At 46.7% G+C, this 17,055-nt stretch overlaps 1 protein-coding gene across 1 annotated transcript in view; it reads left to right on the top strand.

Annotated features, from left to right (window-relative positions):
- Positions 1-4,889: 4,889 nt before the first annotated feature.
- SMURF1 (SMAD specific E3 ubiquitin protein ligase 1) overlaps positions 4,890-17,055 on the top strand; it is a 39,126-nt gene continuing 26,960 nt past the window's right edge. Inside the window, exon 1 of the mRNA XM_075565814.1 lies at positions 4,890-5,107. Coding sequence (XP_075421929.1) covers positions 5,053-5,107 — 55 coding nt within the window. The 5' untranslated portion in view covers positions 4,890-5,052. The remainder of the gene's footprint in view (positions 5,108-17,055) is intronic.

Here is a 17,055-nt window from a genome sequence, read left to right as displayed (position 1 = left end):
ATGGTGTCTGAAAAGGCGGGAAAATTACACAAAGGGCTATAATCACTATACAACTATTAACCCTTGTGCTCCCGGATGGATCCCAGTGTGTGTGTGCTGCAGACACTGATTAACAATAAAACATGGGGGAACAGGGAATATACATTTTCAGGTGATGACAAGGGTTAAATCACACGTCTGGGTCTCAGCCCAGTTAACCCCTTGTCTCCCTGGTGAGGTTAGAGGGTGGCCAATTGGGGTGTAACCCCTTTTATCCCGGGCCAAACCCTCACGACTGTCATATTGTTGATATAGAGATGATGGCTTCCTCCTGTGGCATTATATTTGCAAATGATTCTTCTCTGGTAAATACAGAAGCAAAGAATTGGTTTAATACCTCTGCTTTTTCCGTATCCCCAATAATTTGCCTGCCCATCTTGCACTGAAAGGGTCCTATATTTTATTTTCTAATCTTTTTGTTATTGAGGTACTTAAAAAACTTTTTAGGGTTGATCTTACTTTCTATTGAAATCCTTTCTTCATTTTCAATTTTTGCTTATTTGATTGCCCTTTTGCAACTTTTGTTACATTCCTTATAATTCTGATATGATGCCTCCGTCCCTTCTGCCTGCCTCTTCTTTTCCATTTCCTCCCCTACCTGTTTATTTAGCATTGGTTTTGACTTATTTCTTTTATATTTATTACCCAAGGGTATACACTGATAAGTATAAATTTCTAACAATGTTTTAAAGACTGCCCATTTATCTTCCACATTTTTTCCTGCAAAAAACATAATCCCGATGTATTCCTTGTAGATTAGTCCTCAATTAATTCAAATCTGCCTTTCTAAAATGTAAAGTCTTTGTTGAACCCATATAAAAATGGTTCATGAAAATGTATTTCAAATGAGACCACGTTATGATCAGTGTTTTCCAAATGTTCCCGGACTTGAATATTTGTTATTATGATTGTGCGTAGGGATTAAAAGTAAAATGTACCACTTCACTGACTTAAAAAAACAAAACATTATTTGGAGGGAGACTCTTTATAGCGTCAATAGTCTATAATATCCATCTTTATCATTATTCTTTGTGTTTACATAGAGCTAAACATATACTCCGAGATGCACAAACTACATACACATTGAGGTTCTTCACACAACAGGGGCATTCAGGTCAATAAGAGCCTGACCGGCACTATCACAGATTAATGAATAAACCCCATTGACCGAACAAGACAATAGACGGGTGAGTGATACTGACACAAATGGAAACAATGTGAGTTTACAATCTAATATACACCCAGTTTTGGATTTAACCTTACCGCCCATAGGCCTCGGCCAGGCTCCCTGCTTGCTCACTGAGGCGCGCTGAGGCTCAGGGAAAGCGGGTGCTTTCCCTGGCCTTGCGGTTGCTTACCGCACGCGCTGTCAGGGGGCGGGCCGGGGGCGGGCACGTCACTGGCCGGGGGCGGGCCAGTGACGTCACGGAGCTGGTTCGCCCTCATTGGGCGGACCGCTCACGTGACCGGCCTGTCGCGCCGGCAAGCGGGGGAATTTTAAATTCCCCTGAGACCTGCGCTTCCGCACGCTTGCGGAAGCGCAGGTGAGCCCCTACTAAAGCCGCTCTAATTGCGGCTGTAGGGGCTCAGTGCTGACGCGCGCTTCCGCCAGCAAACAGGGAACATGGCCGAGGCCTTAGGCTCATGCAGGCAGCGGGGGCGGCCCTCCTCCTTCAGCGTCACGGCGGCATGCGACGACCCGTTGTCATGTGATAGGTCGCAATTGACAAGGCGACGCTGGAGGAGGGGGCCGCTCCGGAGAAGGTAAGACCTTCTCAACACACACAGACACACAAAATATGCTGCTCTAGGCTAATCAGCCTCGTGGGAAATCCATCACTGGATACACCACGCCCACCTGTACTGTACCTATTTGGCAGGTACTGTCCCTGTTTCTTATGTCCTGTAAATTCAGCTGTACAGAACTCTGCCACTGGCTGAAGCTCGGAACATTCAGCTCATTAGAGATGGACAATTTCTCTGATACCGTGTGTGTGTGTGTGTGTGTGTGTGTGACCTAGGCGCAGAAAAAGAGAAGGGGAAAACAAACATAGCGTAGTATGTGCGTGCGTGTCTCGAGCGCGTCGCACCTCTCCCCATTGTGTCCAGTGTTTTTGGAGAAGCCACCTGGCCACCCTACAGCCCCCCAGGATTTGGGAGGCCCATTAGGTTGACTATAACACATACACATACGCAGCGCTTATGTAAGCTGAACGGAGAATTGTACCTTGACTTGTATGTGGTGATCCTGTGCCTTAAGGCAGGGGTGTGCAAACTGGGGCAGGGGGGAGCGAGATTTTTTTGGGGGACGCGGTGTTTATAGAGGCCCCATGCTCTTCCCCAAAGCATTTAATGAAATGCCGGGGGACCGCGTGAGGCCTCTGTAAGTTCTCTTACCTTGACTCAAACAGTTTTGGGCAGCGCCATGTCACATGACGGCACATGACCCTGTGGCGTCATTTGATGCTTGAGACAAGGTAAGGGAGGGGCGGGGGGTGCCAGCAGTGGGGGAGAGCAGGCACGGGGGAACAGGGCAAAAAGTTTGGGCACCCTTGCCCTAAGGATCACAAGGTTATTATTAACTGTTGAAAGATATACCAATAGGCTCCCTGACGAAGAAACCCAATAATTGGAGTTTCGAAACGCGTTGGAAGGTTTTTCGGTCATTCAGGGACACTGTAGCAGTGCAATTCAGGCGGTGACGTCAGCGGAGGAGACGATCGAAGGAAACTCTGTTGGCAACGAGACCACGAGTATTGCAGGAGATCCCCCCCGCACCAGCAGACGTTTGCACCCCACGGCGAGCGGTGATTCCAGGAGTAAAGACCCTAAAACCATTGGGCATTTCCTACTCATGTCTGCATAAGAAGAGATCCTTTGCACAAGATTCAAGTTCCATTATCCTCAGCGCCATAGAAGGTTTCCACACACAGACTTCTCATCTGGTTGGAAGATACCGGATCAACCTTTCAGGCAGCTCCAGGACTACCTTCATCTTATCCTTATAACAGGTTTTGTTTACTGTCTGTAAATTGTTTACACGAGCGCTATTTTTTGCACTTATTATTTTACCATGCTACGTATAACTAGCAGCGCTATAAAAAAACATGCTATTATTATTATTATTATTATATATATCCATATCCGTGTTGTGTCCCCTTACTTCTTCCACACACACATATGGTATCTAACATAGACATACGGACTCAGGCCCCCACCTCAGCACCAGGCATACAGTCTGAGGTACAGTACATAGTTACATAGTAGTAGATGAGGTTGAAAAAAGACATACGTCCATCAAGTTCAACCTATGCTAAATTTAGACTCCAGATACTTTATCCTATATCCATACTTACAGCATATTGACCCAGAGGTAGGCAAACACAAAACCCCAGTGACATTATCCAATGATATCTCCTAGGGGGAAAAATAAATTCCTTCCTGACTCCACGAATAGGAATAGAGGGGTTATATATGGAAATATATATATGGAGATATATAAACAGGTAATGTATACACATACATGTCCAGTATTACCTCTAATTATTTTACTGGACAGTGTCCAAATACAGGACAGTCTGGTTCAATACTGGACACCTGGCATACCCTATCTAAGAAGGGTGTTATATCAATAATGTGTAAATACTCATATTTCAATTTCATGAACTCTTGAGGAGTCTAGTAGGTGGAAACGTATTAAGTTTTCTGTTTTTATTTCCTTTTATTATAAAACTGTCTGCATTTATATGCTGTGTGTTTTTGGAATCTTTCCTTTCTGTAACAAGCACCGTACACTTTTTGTAACATTAAACCTAAAATATAATAAGTATTGTCTTTGGGCTCTAATTGAATGATCACGTTTTGCGAAAATAGTTTTTTTTGTGTGTGTTAATTACATATTTTTGTAGCAGAAGGGGGGCTGAGGATGCCTGAAGTTTTAAGGCCTTAAATTAATCATGGTGGTGGCAGCGTAAATGGGGGTTACTGTGATGGTTTTTGGGGAGTTCATTTTAAGTTCCCTGCAGGGAAATGCAAATTGGATGTGAATGTGAGTAATCCCTTTCACATAACACAATCACATGCACACATGCACACAGGTATGTGACATACGTTACAACACACACAATCACATGCACACAGGTATGTGACATACATTATAACACACACACAATCACATGCACACAGGTATGTGACATACGTTACAACACACAGAATCACATGCACACAGGTATGTGACATACATTATAACACACACACAATCACATGCACACAGGTATGTGACATACATTATAACACACACACACACACACACACACACAATGATGTGCACACAGGTATGTGATATACATTATAATACACACACACAGGTATGTGACATACATTATAACACACACGTGTTTGACTTACATTATAACACACAAACACAATCACATATTATAACACATGTATTAACATATATTATAACACATACACACAGTCACAAACACTCAGGTATGTGATATACATTATAAAAAACACACACGTATATGACACACACACACACACACACACACACACACACACACACACACACACACACACACACACACACACACACACACACACACACACACACACACACACACACACACACACACACACACACACACACACACACACACACACACACACACACACACACACACACACACACACACACACACTTCCTCCGGTCGCCTGCAGGTGGCGCTGTGAGCTCTTGGTTTGACCCCGCCCACTGATGATCTCCATGGTGACCGGAGCTGGGAGCTTGGCGGCGCCCTCACTGCCAGGGAGGGGGTCACATGACCGTCCCTCACCTGCGCGCCGCGTGACGTCAGTAGGGCGCGCGCTCTCGGCGGCTCGCTCTCGCGGTGTTTATGAGCGCGGAAGCCCGGCGGGTGTATGAGACGCCCGGGGTGAAGGGGCGGGCGGCAGCGGATGCTCAACTCTCCTCGCGCGGGCACATGAAGTGACCCGCCGGGCGCGGGCGGGATGTCGAATCCTGGAACCCGGAGGGGCGGATCCAGCATCAAAGTCCGACTGACAGGTACCGACGGGTCACCGGGTCACCCGGGGGAGACAAGGAGCGGGTCACCGGGTCACCGGGGGGTGGGGGAGACAAGGAGCCGGTCACCGGGACACACGGGGGTGGGGGAGACAAGAAGCCGGTCACCGGGACACCCGGGGGTGGGGGAGACAAGGAGCTGGTCACCGGGACACCCGGGGGTGGGGGAGACAAGGAGCCGAACATCCGGGGCTGGGGGAGACAAGGAGCTGGTCAACGGGACACCTGGGTGTGGGGGAGACAAGCAGCCGGGACACCCAGGGGTGGGGAGACAAGCAGCCGGGACACCCGGGGGTGGGGAGACAAGCAGCCGGGACACCCGGGGGTGGTGGGGGACAAGGAGCCGGTCACCGGGACACCACGGGGGTTGTGGGGGACAAGGAGCTGGTCACTGGGACACCACGGTGGTGGGGGACAAGGAGCCGGTCATCGGGACACCACGGGGGTGGGGGGAGACGAGGAGCGGGTCACCGGGACACCACGGGGGTGGGGGGAGACAAGGAGCGGGTCACCGGGACACCACGGGGGTGGGGGGAGACAAGGAGCGGGTCACAGGGACACCACGGGGGTGGGGGGAGACAAGGAGCGGGTCACCGGGACACCACGGGGGTGGGGGAGACAAGGAGTGGGTCACCGGGACACCCGGGGGTAGGGGGGCATATGGAGCCGAACATCCGGGGGTGGGGGAGACAAGGAGCCGGTCAACAGGACACCTGGGGGTGGGGGAGACAAGCAGCCGGGACACCCAGGGGTGGGGAGACAAGCAGCCGGGACACCCAGGGGTGGGGAGACAAGCAGCCGGGACACCCAGGGGTGGGGAGACAAGCAGCCGGGACACCCAGGGGTGGGGAGACAAGCAGCCGGGACACCCAGGGGTGGGGAGACAAGCAGCCGGGACACCCAGGGGTGGGGAGACAAGCAGCCGGGACACCCAGGGGTGGGGAGACAAGCAGCCGGGACACCCAGGGGTGGGGAGACAAGCAGCCGGGACACCCAGGGGTGGGGAGACAAGCAGCCGGGACACCCAGGGGTTGGGAGACAAGCAGTCGGGTCACCGGGACACCACGGGGGTGGTGGGGGACAAGGAGCCGGTCACCTGGACACCACGGGGGTGGTGGGGGATAAGGAGCCGGGTACCGGGGCACCTGGGGGGGTGGGGGACAAGGGTCCGGACACCGGGTCACCCGGGGGTGGTGGGGGACAAGGGGCCGGACACCGGGGCACCCGGGGGTGGTGGGGGACAAGGGGCCGGACACCGGGGCACCCGGGGGTGGTGGGGGAGACAAGGAGCCGGTTATGCGGGCCGGAGACAATGAGTTGGTCAATGGGGCACCCTGGGGCGACACACACCCTGGGGTGGTGGGACAAGGAGCCGGTCACCTAGACACCTGGGGGGCGTGCGGTGGGGGGGAGGGGAGAGAGGAGCTGGTCATGCCGGTGGTGGGGGGGGGGGGCAGACAAGGAGCCGGTTACTGGGACACTGGGGGGGGGGGGGGGCTATGTTTTATGTGTCACACTCCAATACAGCCTGGGATAGTCTCTTCCTCCCCCTACTCTCTACACCCTGACACTCCCCTCACCCGGCAGTGGGTTTACGGTATACACAGATCCGGGTGTGTACACGCCTGATGTACCCTCTCCATGGCTCAGGTGTAGTGTGCTGGCACTGTATATAAAAAGACCCCATTACACACTTCCCGGAGGCGTCACCCCCTTGCCTTCTGTCTGGCAGTTGAGGTGTTGATATACACGGTTCACTTGTTTGGGGTGTACTGCTTTCTTGTGAATACATGATCCTCTCTCACGATTACCTATAGGTGCGCCGGCCCTCGGCGCGCTCTCTCTCGCCGGCCCTCCCTTTCTAAGCATTGATGGATAGATAAATGCCTGTGTACAGGGGGAGCTGAGCCTTGGGTCAGCCTGACACATCCTGTCCAGTCCTGCTGCCACCTCCCTCAGCGTCTGATTTCTGTATTTTGGGGATGGAGGTACAAACACTCATCTCAGGGGAAGTAAGGATCCCCACCCAGCATTACCATGTTGCAGGAGCTCCTGTTACAGATAAGAGGCATTCCCTGGAGAGTGGGATTCTTTGCTTTCCTCTTAATGACAGACGCGTGTACGTTATCTGTGGATGGTCTGTACAATATTGGGGTGGGAGGGTTTCGGACTTTATCATTCGCGTTCTTGTCCATTTTTTAACTATGTATTGGGTGCTGTGAAGCTGCAGAACAAATCAATTCTTGTTTGACCAACCAAAGTGGAAATTTTGCTTGCATTTTTGTGACATGAGTGTTTCGACATGCTTTCGTGCTCTGCTCTTTTGAGCAGTCTGGGTACTTTCCTGATTTGTGTAGAAACAATGCAGCGTTTATCGTTCACCAGCGAACAAAAGCTATTAGAAATCCAGGAAGCGTTATTTCTAGTTTAACTTACCTTCACTTTGGCCCTGTTACATGTTTAATCTCTGACTTTGCTGGGCTTGTTTTGTGTTAGCAATACTACCAAGATAGTTTTTGGCTGGGCGTTTAATTCTGTTTTCATTTCACTTTTACTAAAGGAAAACGAGAGAGTTGACCTCATACCTAGCCTCCCATCAGCCTGCTCTCTTGCTGGAAATATGTCCATTTCCTAACAAAATATTTGCTATGCTGTCAGAATGAAGCACTTTTTTTTGACTCGTGAGATGGTTCAGTTCCTTTGAAGTGTGGTCTCCGAGCAGGGTAGCGGGCAATGGAAACTGTGGTGCTTTCAAGGGCAGAATTTTAATTGGTTGCAATCCCTTGTGCTGTAAAAATGTCTGTTTACAATGAATTAAGCAATTTCAATAGCAGCATTTCTCTGCCTGAATGTAATAAGACACTGTAAATAATATATTAACATGCCAACTTTGTGTGGCTTCTAATATGCCTCACAGTATGTTATACCACTGATGGGATACCCCAACAGCGTCTGGCTACTTTTTTATTTTTTTTTAACCTACTAGTGCACGTTTGGCCAACTCCTATCCTCAACGGCTACCAATGGGTCAGATTTTCGGGATATGCCTGCTTCAGCACAGATGACTTGAATCAGTGGCAGTCAGAATGACTGAGCCACTGATTGAGCCACCTGTGCTATAGCAGGGATATCCTGAAAACCTGATTTATTGGTGGGCCTTGAGGACTGCAGTTAGCCACCCCTGTACTAGCGGATGTAACTGTGCTAATAGATTAAGGCAGTTGTGGTGTAATACATCCAGTACCTTCATCCCCCTCATATCTTCAGCAGCACCTAATCTGGCTAATTTCTGCAGCATCAATCTGTTATCAGCTGAGCTGTGCGCTCTGCTTTTAACCCTATAGTGCCGGGTTTGCCTTTAACATATTGCTCTGCAGCGTGTGCTCCCTACAGGATTCTTGGGATGGAAATGCAGAACAAAATTGCTCCATATTTTTTAATGTTGGCAAACAAGGCTCGATAGCTGTATCTGTCTTCACCCTTTCAAAGGGGTGTCTGTACTTTAGCTGTGTACTGTATTAGGCCTGGGACATAGGGCAGCAAACAGCGCTGAGCCGGGCTCCTGCTCTGCCTCGCCTGCTCCAAAATGGAGCTGTTTCCTGTCCTTGCAGGCGAGGCAGTGAGCGCGCTCAGGAGGCGGAGTGGGAGACTAGGCTTGTCCCTCGCTCCCATTGGATGTGAGCGGTCACGTGACAGCTCACATCGCTTCCCCGAGCGGCAAATTTGAAACCTGCCTGTCTCGGCAAAGTTTCTCAGCCTTCGCACGCATCAGCGCGCATGCGGAGGGAGAAACTGTAGCCGCGCTGATGACAGATGCAGGGGCTTTGTGCATCTGCTCCGCGCGGCTCAGCCCGCCTAAACTCCCTATGTCCCAGGCCTTATATTCCTACTCCTCTCAGTACTGCATGGCAACATGTTCAACTCCTCACTTTTGTTTTTACCCCTTTTAATTGCAAACGGCCCTCCTGTGTGTTTTGTTACAATCTCTTGTTGCAGTTCGATTTGATGGGTTGTAGAATGGTAAATACTTGCCTCCATCTTGTCTAGTTTCAGAGACTCTGCAACAGGAAACAAGATAACATCCTTGCTTGTTGATTAGTAAACCATTGTCAAAAATTATTGATCTGTAGTCCTACAAGTATGTTTTTAAAGAACTGACTGGTCTGCAACACGCCCAGACACATGCTATTAACTGAACCCTGCGATACATTGCATTATTTTTAATGAACAGGACTGTATTAAAAGTCTCCGCCTGTCTTGTTTCTGTATTACTCCCCAGTTCCAAGCACACAAGACTCTGTGTTTTTTTTTTTTTTTTTTTTTTTTAAGAGATTACACAAAACATAATACACAGGAGAATAATACAAATTGGCTTAAGTGCATCACTTAAAAAGGGAGGAAGGTGGCTTAGAACAGTATAACATCTGTATGTTGAGAGATGTATAGAGACACAAGTACATAGATACATGTAAAGTTAAAGGGCTTGGCTGAGGGGGTAAGTGGATATGGAAGAAGCCAGATGTTCTCCAGTCCCTTCCCCCCTCCCCCAAAACAGATCAGGATATCCCAGCTTCAGCGCAGTCAAAGACTGAGCCACTGATTGAGTCACCTTTGCTGAAGCAGGGATATCCTGAAAAACTGACCTGTTGGGGGGCTGGAGTTGAGCGCCCGTGGAGTAAGCAATGGTCCTGCATTTCACAGTTCTGAAAATGCTTCGTTCTATCAGTGAGTTTTCAGATTGGATGGGATGAGTGAGCCTGTCAGAAAATCTTCCTTGAGGTGTTAGATTGTACCGGCGCTGGAGAAGCTAAATTTAAATGCTGTGAACTTCAACATGTTATCTTGTAGTCTGCTTAGTTTAAATGATTTTTTTTTTTTAACAACTTCTATGCTGACCAGTCATTTGGGCAGATGGGGAGAGGGGCAAATTCTGCACATGCTGGTAATGGACATTTCTAATTAACCAGTGAAAGCCATGCGGAGCCTTGCCCGATTTTTAATTCTAGTTGTCCTCTGTCCGTTTCATTAACTGTGATTGTCTTAATTACCACATGATGAAACGGATCTATATAAAGCCGAAATACTTGTGACAATGTTGCAGCAACGGATAAATATTTACGTTTAACCATGCGTGGGTGCGGCTGGTTCAACCAGTGATTTTGCCACTTTTGGCCTGTTGGTTTTGGGAGCTTCTCGTGGGAATCTTGTTTTTCACTTCCTCCAGCTGTCGGGTCCGAGTGATGTGAAAGTTTCCTGCGGAATGAGAATCCGGTGCCATTTGCACATGACTATTCGGAGCTCAGTGGCTCAGGCTGGCTTTGTAATGCTAATCTTTTACTGAATGCTTGAACTGTTGTTTCTTGGCTAGCTGTTTAGTTTGTGTGTTTAAATCCAGAGCTGAAATGTCATGGCTTTTTTTGTAACCTGTTAGTTGCCGCATTGCCTCCGCAGCTTAATCAGTGCCGAAATAATTGCTTTCCCAAACGACATCGGTTGCGTAGAACTAGTCTGTCTTGTTCAGCAGGTTTATGTCAAATAATCTGGTAAACTTCCTCTGTTTTCTAATTGTGAATGATAAAGATAAAAACAGATGTTGGATACTGACGAGTTGGAGGTCACAGCTCACTGCAATAAAAAACAATTGTTTCAATTCCTGTAGTATAAATGCAGTAATGTTCATTATTCTTGTATTTGTTTTGCTCTACAAAACTTGTAGCCCATTCGACCAATTCCTCTATCTCCGTGCCATGTTTCTTCCTACGCTAGATCTCCATACATAATAACTTGTGGAGACTACGTTTGAAGCTTGGTAATATGTACAATGCAGCCCATCTGAGAGCTCCTTTTCTGCCCACTAGTATCGGGGTCAGAATTATTACCCCCTTTGCTTCCACGGAGGACTGGCATGGCTTTTGTAATCAGTTGATGCCGCTGCGGACAAATTATTCTTGTGTTAACATAATGTGGAAAGAAACTGAACGCTTGCCGGCCTCTTAAGGACCCCGAGTGGTTTGAAAGCCTGTAACATATCAACTACTTGTTAGTCCAATAAAAGGTATCATACCAGCTACTACCTCTTGTTAGTACATGGCCGCTTCATGGAGCTTAAACTCCGGGATCTGGATGGATCCATAAAATTGTGCATTATTTTTTTTTAGTAGCTCTCATACACAATTCTGTGTATTACCCAGCTTGCTCTAACAGATGCGTTTTTTTATTAATCCATATCCGTCCGTCGTACATATTTCTTTTTTTATAATTAGTCAAGAAAGAAAAAAAACCCTGAACTTATTGGGTGTACCCCAAATGTGGGCCTGCTATTGCTGCACTAGAGCAGTGGTGTCTGCTGTTGCTGATTCTTCTGCACAGCCCTGTCTCGCTGTTTGTGGGGTAACTTTTATATTCAATTATTCAATTACTGTGAGCTAGTAAAGGAGAGGAAGGAAGTTAGTTAGTTGCCAGTACTTGCACTGTATAGAATGATGTGCCCTCTCCGCCTGTGCTACAGGCCCCAAACTTATTTCCTGTGTTAATGAGGAGCCGTGCCAGCCTCTGCCAGTTTTTTGCCGCTGTGCCCAGATTACAAGAAACCTGCTCCTCCTGTGCTTGAGGCCTGACTCATCGCTGCTCCAGCCCTTGGGCACCAAGCCAGTTGTCAACCAACACTCCTTCCTAATCGCGGCACATATATGCATCACCTATAGCGTTATCCAGGTGCTGATCAATTCCTGTATGTCAGGGCACTACGAGTGCCTCTCTTCGGTGTCTTGGGTTTGTGGGTAACAAGCCATTGGCTGCAGACACAACTTTTTTTTTTTTTTTTTGTCATTTACATTTTTTTTAATGTTTTACATGAGGGCTAATACCAATATCAGAACATGTTTGTATTGGCATATGTCATTCCTATTAACACCTTTTGCTGCCCACTCTTGTAGCAAAACGAGTACTTTTGCTGGCACAGCGGGGTCTAGAATGGTCTAGTGTCCATGCTACATTTCTCGAAGTGGTTTCGCTGTCCCCAGTGTAATGAGGTTTCTGGTTCAAACTGCTATTGCTATGTTGGGAAAGGTGACATTAATTGGGCAGTACCACTTAGACAAAAACAGCCTTGTGGTTGGCTTCATTTAAAAAATAATAAAATGTTATGTTGATTGTAACAGAATGTACATTGGCATCTCAAGTACTGGCTCCATGATACAGTAGTTATTGTTATTAGACAGTAAAAAATCTACATTTTAATGAGACATGCAGAAGCTTTTCAGCTGGGCATCTCCCATTCCACAATCATGCTTCAAGACCAGTGAATGAGTCTGTGCTGTCCTTTCTGATTTAGTGACCTAGCAGAAGGAGCGAGTTTGTGGGTCTCAGTATTGTTTTTATATAATAATAATGGCATGTTACAGAGACATTTTGCAGGCACAGGTCCCTGCCCCGTGGAGACATTTTGCAGGCACTGGTCCCTGCCCCGTGGAGACATTTTGCTGGCACAGGTCCCTGCCCCGTGGAGCTTTCAATCTATTTTTTGGTGCCTGAGGCACAGGGAGATAGTGACTTGCCCAAGGTCACAAGGTGCGGACACCGGGAATTGAACCAGGTTCCCCTGCTTCAAACTCGGTGCCAGTCAGAGTCTTTACTCATAATCCTGCTCTCCTGAATTGGTCACAAACATTCTCAACCAGGGGTGAGTAATTCCAGTCCTCAAGGGCCACCAACTGGTCGGGCTTTCAGGATATCCCTGCTTCAGCTCAGATGAGCTGAAGCAGGGATATCCTGAAAGTTTGACCTTTTGGTGGCCCCTTAGAACTGGCGTTGCCCACTCCAGTTCTAAACCATTGTTATTTAAAACCAGAGACATAACATAAAACACAGACAAAGCTCAGTGCACATCCAGAAAAACTTATATACGGTACAGTGCCTAAATATCCATGTATAAATAACTAATAAATAAAATAGTCTTTTAGTTTAACAATTTGGCCAAAATGTTAAACTAAAAGAACATTTTATTTATTAGTTATTTATACATGTATATTTAGGCACTGTACCGTATATAAGTTTTTCTGGATGTGCACTGAGCTTTGTCTGTGTTTTATGTTATGTCTCTGGTTTTAAATGTATATATTGCCATGCTCAGTAGCACTCCTCTGTGACACTTATATGCTTATATATGTATGTATGTATGTATGTATGTATGTGTGTTGTGGGTATTTTGGGGGTTCAATATGAGCTTGTAGGTGTTCTGTATGTTTTCTAAACCATTGTTACACTGAAGTATATGGGCTCAGTTATTTTAGTGTGCGATACTTAAATGCATATCACTAAACTGTAGTCGGTAAGTGGTAAGACCTATTAATGAGTTCTGTGACAGTGAAAAGGAGATCAACATCCTGCCTTGTGTACTACGAAAACACGTGCGCGGATAATACATGTTTCACACGATCAGCTGCAGTTTCTAAAACGCAAAACAGTGTTAGAAGCTATTCATATTGCGAGTGTGACCTGCACACACAGGAATGTAAATATTGGCAAAATACCCATCACGGTACAAGTTGTGTGCCTTGTATATATTACAGTTCAGTTATCATGCAGCATATATGTAACTGTTATTGCACATTCACTTTCAGGTGTTGGGAGCTGGCCTCCTCCTAACATGACCCTTTGTTTGGACAGCTGACCTCCAGCACCCAAGCCTCCACTTTGGTGATGTTGCATTCAGCCTGGGCTGAGACATGACATCTACATGGAGCGTGTTGTCCTATGGAGCCCGTAATGCGGCACTGACTCTGCCTTTATAAGAGTAGGGTAGGCGGAAGTGCTCTGCAGGTGGCCCGTGCCGGGCTACCATACACAACCGTGCCGGGCTACTATACACAAGCGGTTCCGGCCCAGTTGTCCCTCTCAGAACTTCTTTGTTCAGCGATTGTTCCTGAAACAGTCTGTGACTGCAAGTGCGCCTACAAAGAGTGCTCGAGCTTGGTGCACATCGCCGTGCGTTGTGTTAATAGGAAGGGAGGGTTTATCAGGTTTGATTAAATGCTCGGCTTCTGGGCTAATTGGGCATGTGAAATGCTAAGGTGACGCGGAGAATAAAGCTGTTCGCTCGGATATATGTTGGATAGAGAAAGCCCAAAGGCAGAAAGTGAACACGAAGCACCTTGTGCTATTACCATTCGTATTATCGTGTGTCTTTCCTTAAACTGCCTCCATATACAACATCATCATCGTTTACAGAACACCCAAACCTTAAAGACAGTTTGCACATCGTCACTAAATGGGTAACTGCCCAGCGAGCACCCATCCGGATCACAACTTGCTTTACATCGGGGGTATTTTTTAACCGTTATTTCATTTATTATTTTAAATTAAATAATTAGGTGTTCAAGCCTTGGAACCCCAGGAAGTCTAAACACGTCATAGGCAAAAACCTCAACAAATCTGATCGTGTGTTCCTGCCAATCGCTATAGCAATGTAGTATTAAATGTTGATGAAACTCGCAATGTTTCCTTTTGAAATATTCGTGGTTAATGAATTTATTTCGAAAATGTTTTTATCAGGAAGTAACACATTGAGTTACCTCTCGTTTTCAAGAGAATCGTACATTGGTTGCGCTGTTAACACCGTAATATACCAAATGGCAAACAGCGGTGTAATGTTCCTCGGGTGGTTTGCATATAGCCGGCACACTTCCTCCACGTAAGCAGTGGTAACCTCATTAATATGGGAATGTGTCTGTAGACAGACTGGTTTCCCTGAGTCAGACAGGGCTGGCTGTCCCCAGGGAGTCTGCCTGCTCAGTCAGAGGATGTATGCCTGTTGACCTGTATTTCCTTAGGCACATACTGCATCTGATTTATTGTTTTTCACACTGGGATGCTGTAAAAACGAATCCCACTTAGCAAGTTTATATTGAAGACTTCAGTGTGATTACTTCCAAGCTTTGTAATGTGCAGGTTACTGATGTCCGAGACTGAAGAAACCAGTCACCTTTAATAACAGACCATCTTTACCACAATCCTGTGCGAGCGCCTTTTTTTTTTTTTACTTGCGTGTGGTTTAGACCTTTTTGGGATTGTTGGTAAATGACAATTCCTCATATGCTGGGAGCATTCATTTTGGTGGGTTGAAAAAGCATCTGTTTTTATCTTTAAATTCCTAGATCTATACAGAGAACCTTTTTTTTTTATATTTTGATTTAATCGGTCATACCTAAGAACAGTGTTGTGTAGCTGTGCAGAGAAAAAATCACAATGGCAGCCATCCTTTCATAGCAACCAATAAGTGTGTACCTTAGCTTTGTTTATATACACGTTACAGCTCTGTGGTTGACACCTTTAAAAAATAAAAATACCATTTAAAAAAAATCTATAGTCTGATTGTTTAGCGTTAGTTGGGGAGCAGGGTGATAGCTAGTCTTGTTTGCGTTACCCTGAAGGTAATGTGATCAGATTTTAGGTGTCCACTTATACTTCACATGGCCGTGTTCTGCAAACACTCACACTTATTCAGCTATAGCTGATGAAATGCTTAGACCGGTTTGCTTCTAAAAATAAACCCTTTCCTAAGCTGTTAAATGCCTCCGTTTTGGTCCGGTGAGGCGGGCAGTGCCTGTAATGACTGGCCTGCGGTGGATACCTGCGTTTGGTCTCCCTTTCTGCTGAAATTTCCAGGTGTCTCACGTTCTGGAGTCTCACTGCTGTTTGAATTTAAGAAGTTATATCAATCACTTCCCATGGGTTTTGTTCACTCAGCATGTTGTCACACTCTGAATTCAAACTTGGATTAAATCTTTGCCGATTTTTGATTTTGATACACTTTGCATACTTTATTTATTTTTTGTATGAAGATGCATGTAACGGGTCCAATTGCTTGCCGACTCGAAGCTTTGTGTGTCTCAAAATAAACTTTGTATACTTGTTGCAAACAATTTGAAGGCATTGTTTTTGCCAAAAGTCAACAAGACCACCAGTAACAAATCGGAGAACTCACAAAAAGCAAGTAAGCGGGTGGGGCCTCCATATGAGTCGCAGCAAGACCAAAGTGATCTTCAACAAATGCGTCAACTCAACAAAGGTCAAATGGAATAGAACTAGAAGGCGAAAACTGTACCTTGACCAGCAAGTACTATAGGAATCTTTCGAATTTAAATCAAATGGCACTTAAAATGTTGGCTCTGGTGCCAAAAGCTGAGCTGCATATGCCACTGTGCTTTTGTGGGGTTCTCTCACAAAGCTGTCAAACTTGTTCCCCTCTCTTCCGACCGCGCTTCTGTCTGCGGCAGGCGGAGTTGGGAAGGAAGGAAGGGAGTTGAGTGGAGAGTGTCTGGCATATCCGAGTGACCGTGTGCAGCAGCTGACAGGCAAGAACCAGAGTTTCTCTGTCACGGTCTTGGCTCCTGAGAAACTCCCTCTCCCCCCCCCTTTGCTCAACAAACCCACTAAACCTCATCCCACCCTTGTTCCCTCTCCCACCTGTCTGCAACACCCTACTTTCCTCGATCAACAAAACCCAACCTCTGCTCAAAAAACTTCTGGCTGCCAGGTTTTTTTAAAATGTTTTTGTCCAGCCCTCAATGGTGCATATTTGGAAGAAACAAGACAATCTTGCAAGGGAACCTCCCACTGGGCCTTAAGAGAAGTTTGACCAGTGTATTCTGCTCGTGCTCATGTGCGGATGTGCAACTTGAACCCTAAATGTGACTGTAATTTAGTAGCTACAGTCAACTCAAAGCAGTATGGAGAGTTGCGTGCTGGGTATAATCCAAAGACTGGAAAAAGGGTGAACAAATGTCAAATTGTGGTGAGCCGGACATATCGCAAGCCGAAATGACCGCCACTGGAGGAAGATGGCACCCCACTGGATCCCAAGGTCTATCAAAAGACCAAGACGTTGACTAAAAGGAAGATGGGAGGGTGAAATCAGAAACTGTGTTGGA

This window comes from Ascaphus truei, chromosome 11 (genome assembly GCF_040206685.1).
Source record: "Ascaphus truei isolate aAscTru1 chromosome 11, aAscTru1.hap1, whole genome shotgun sequence".
NCBI classification, from domain to species: domain Eukaryota; kingdom Metazoa; phylum Chordata; class Amphibia; order Anura; family Ascaphidae; genus Ascaphus; species Ascaphus truei.
Note: the sequence above shows the minus strand (reverse complement) of the source record. Positions and strands in the feature narration are given on the sequence as shown.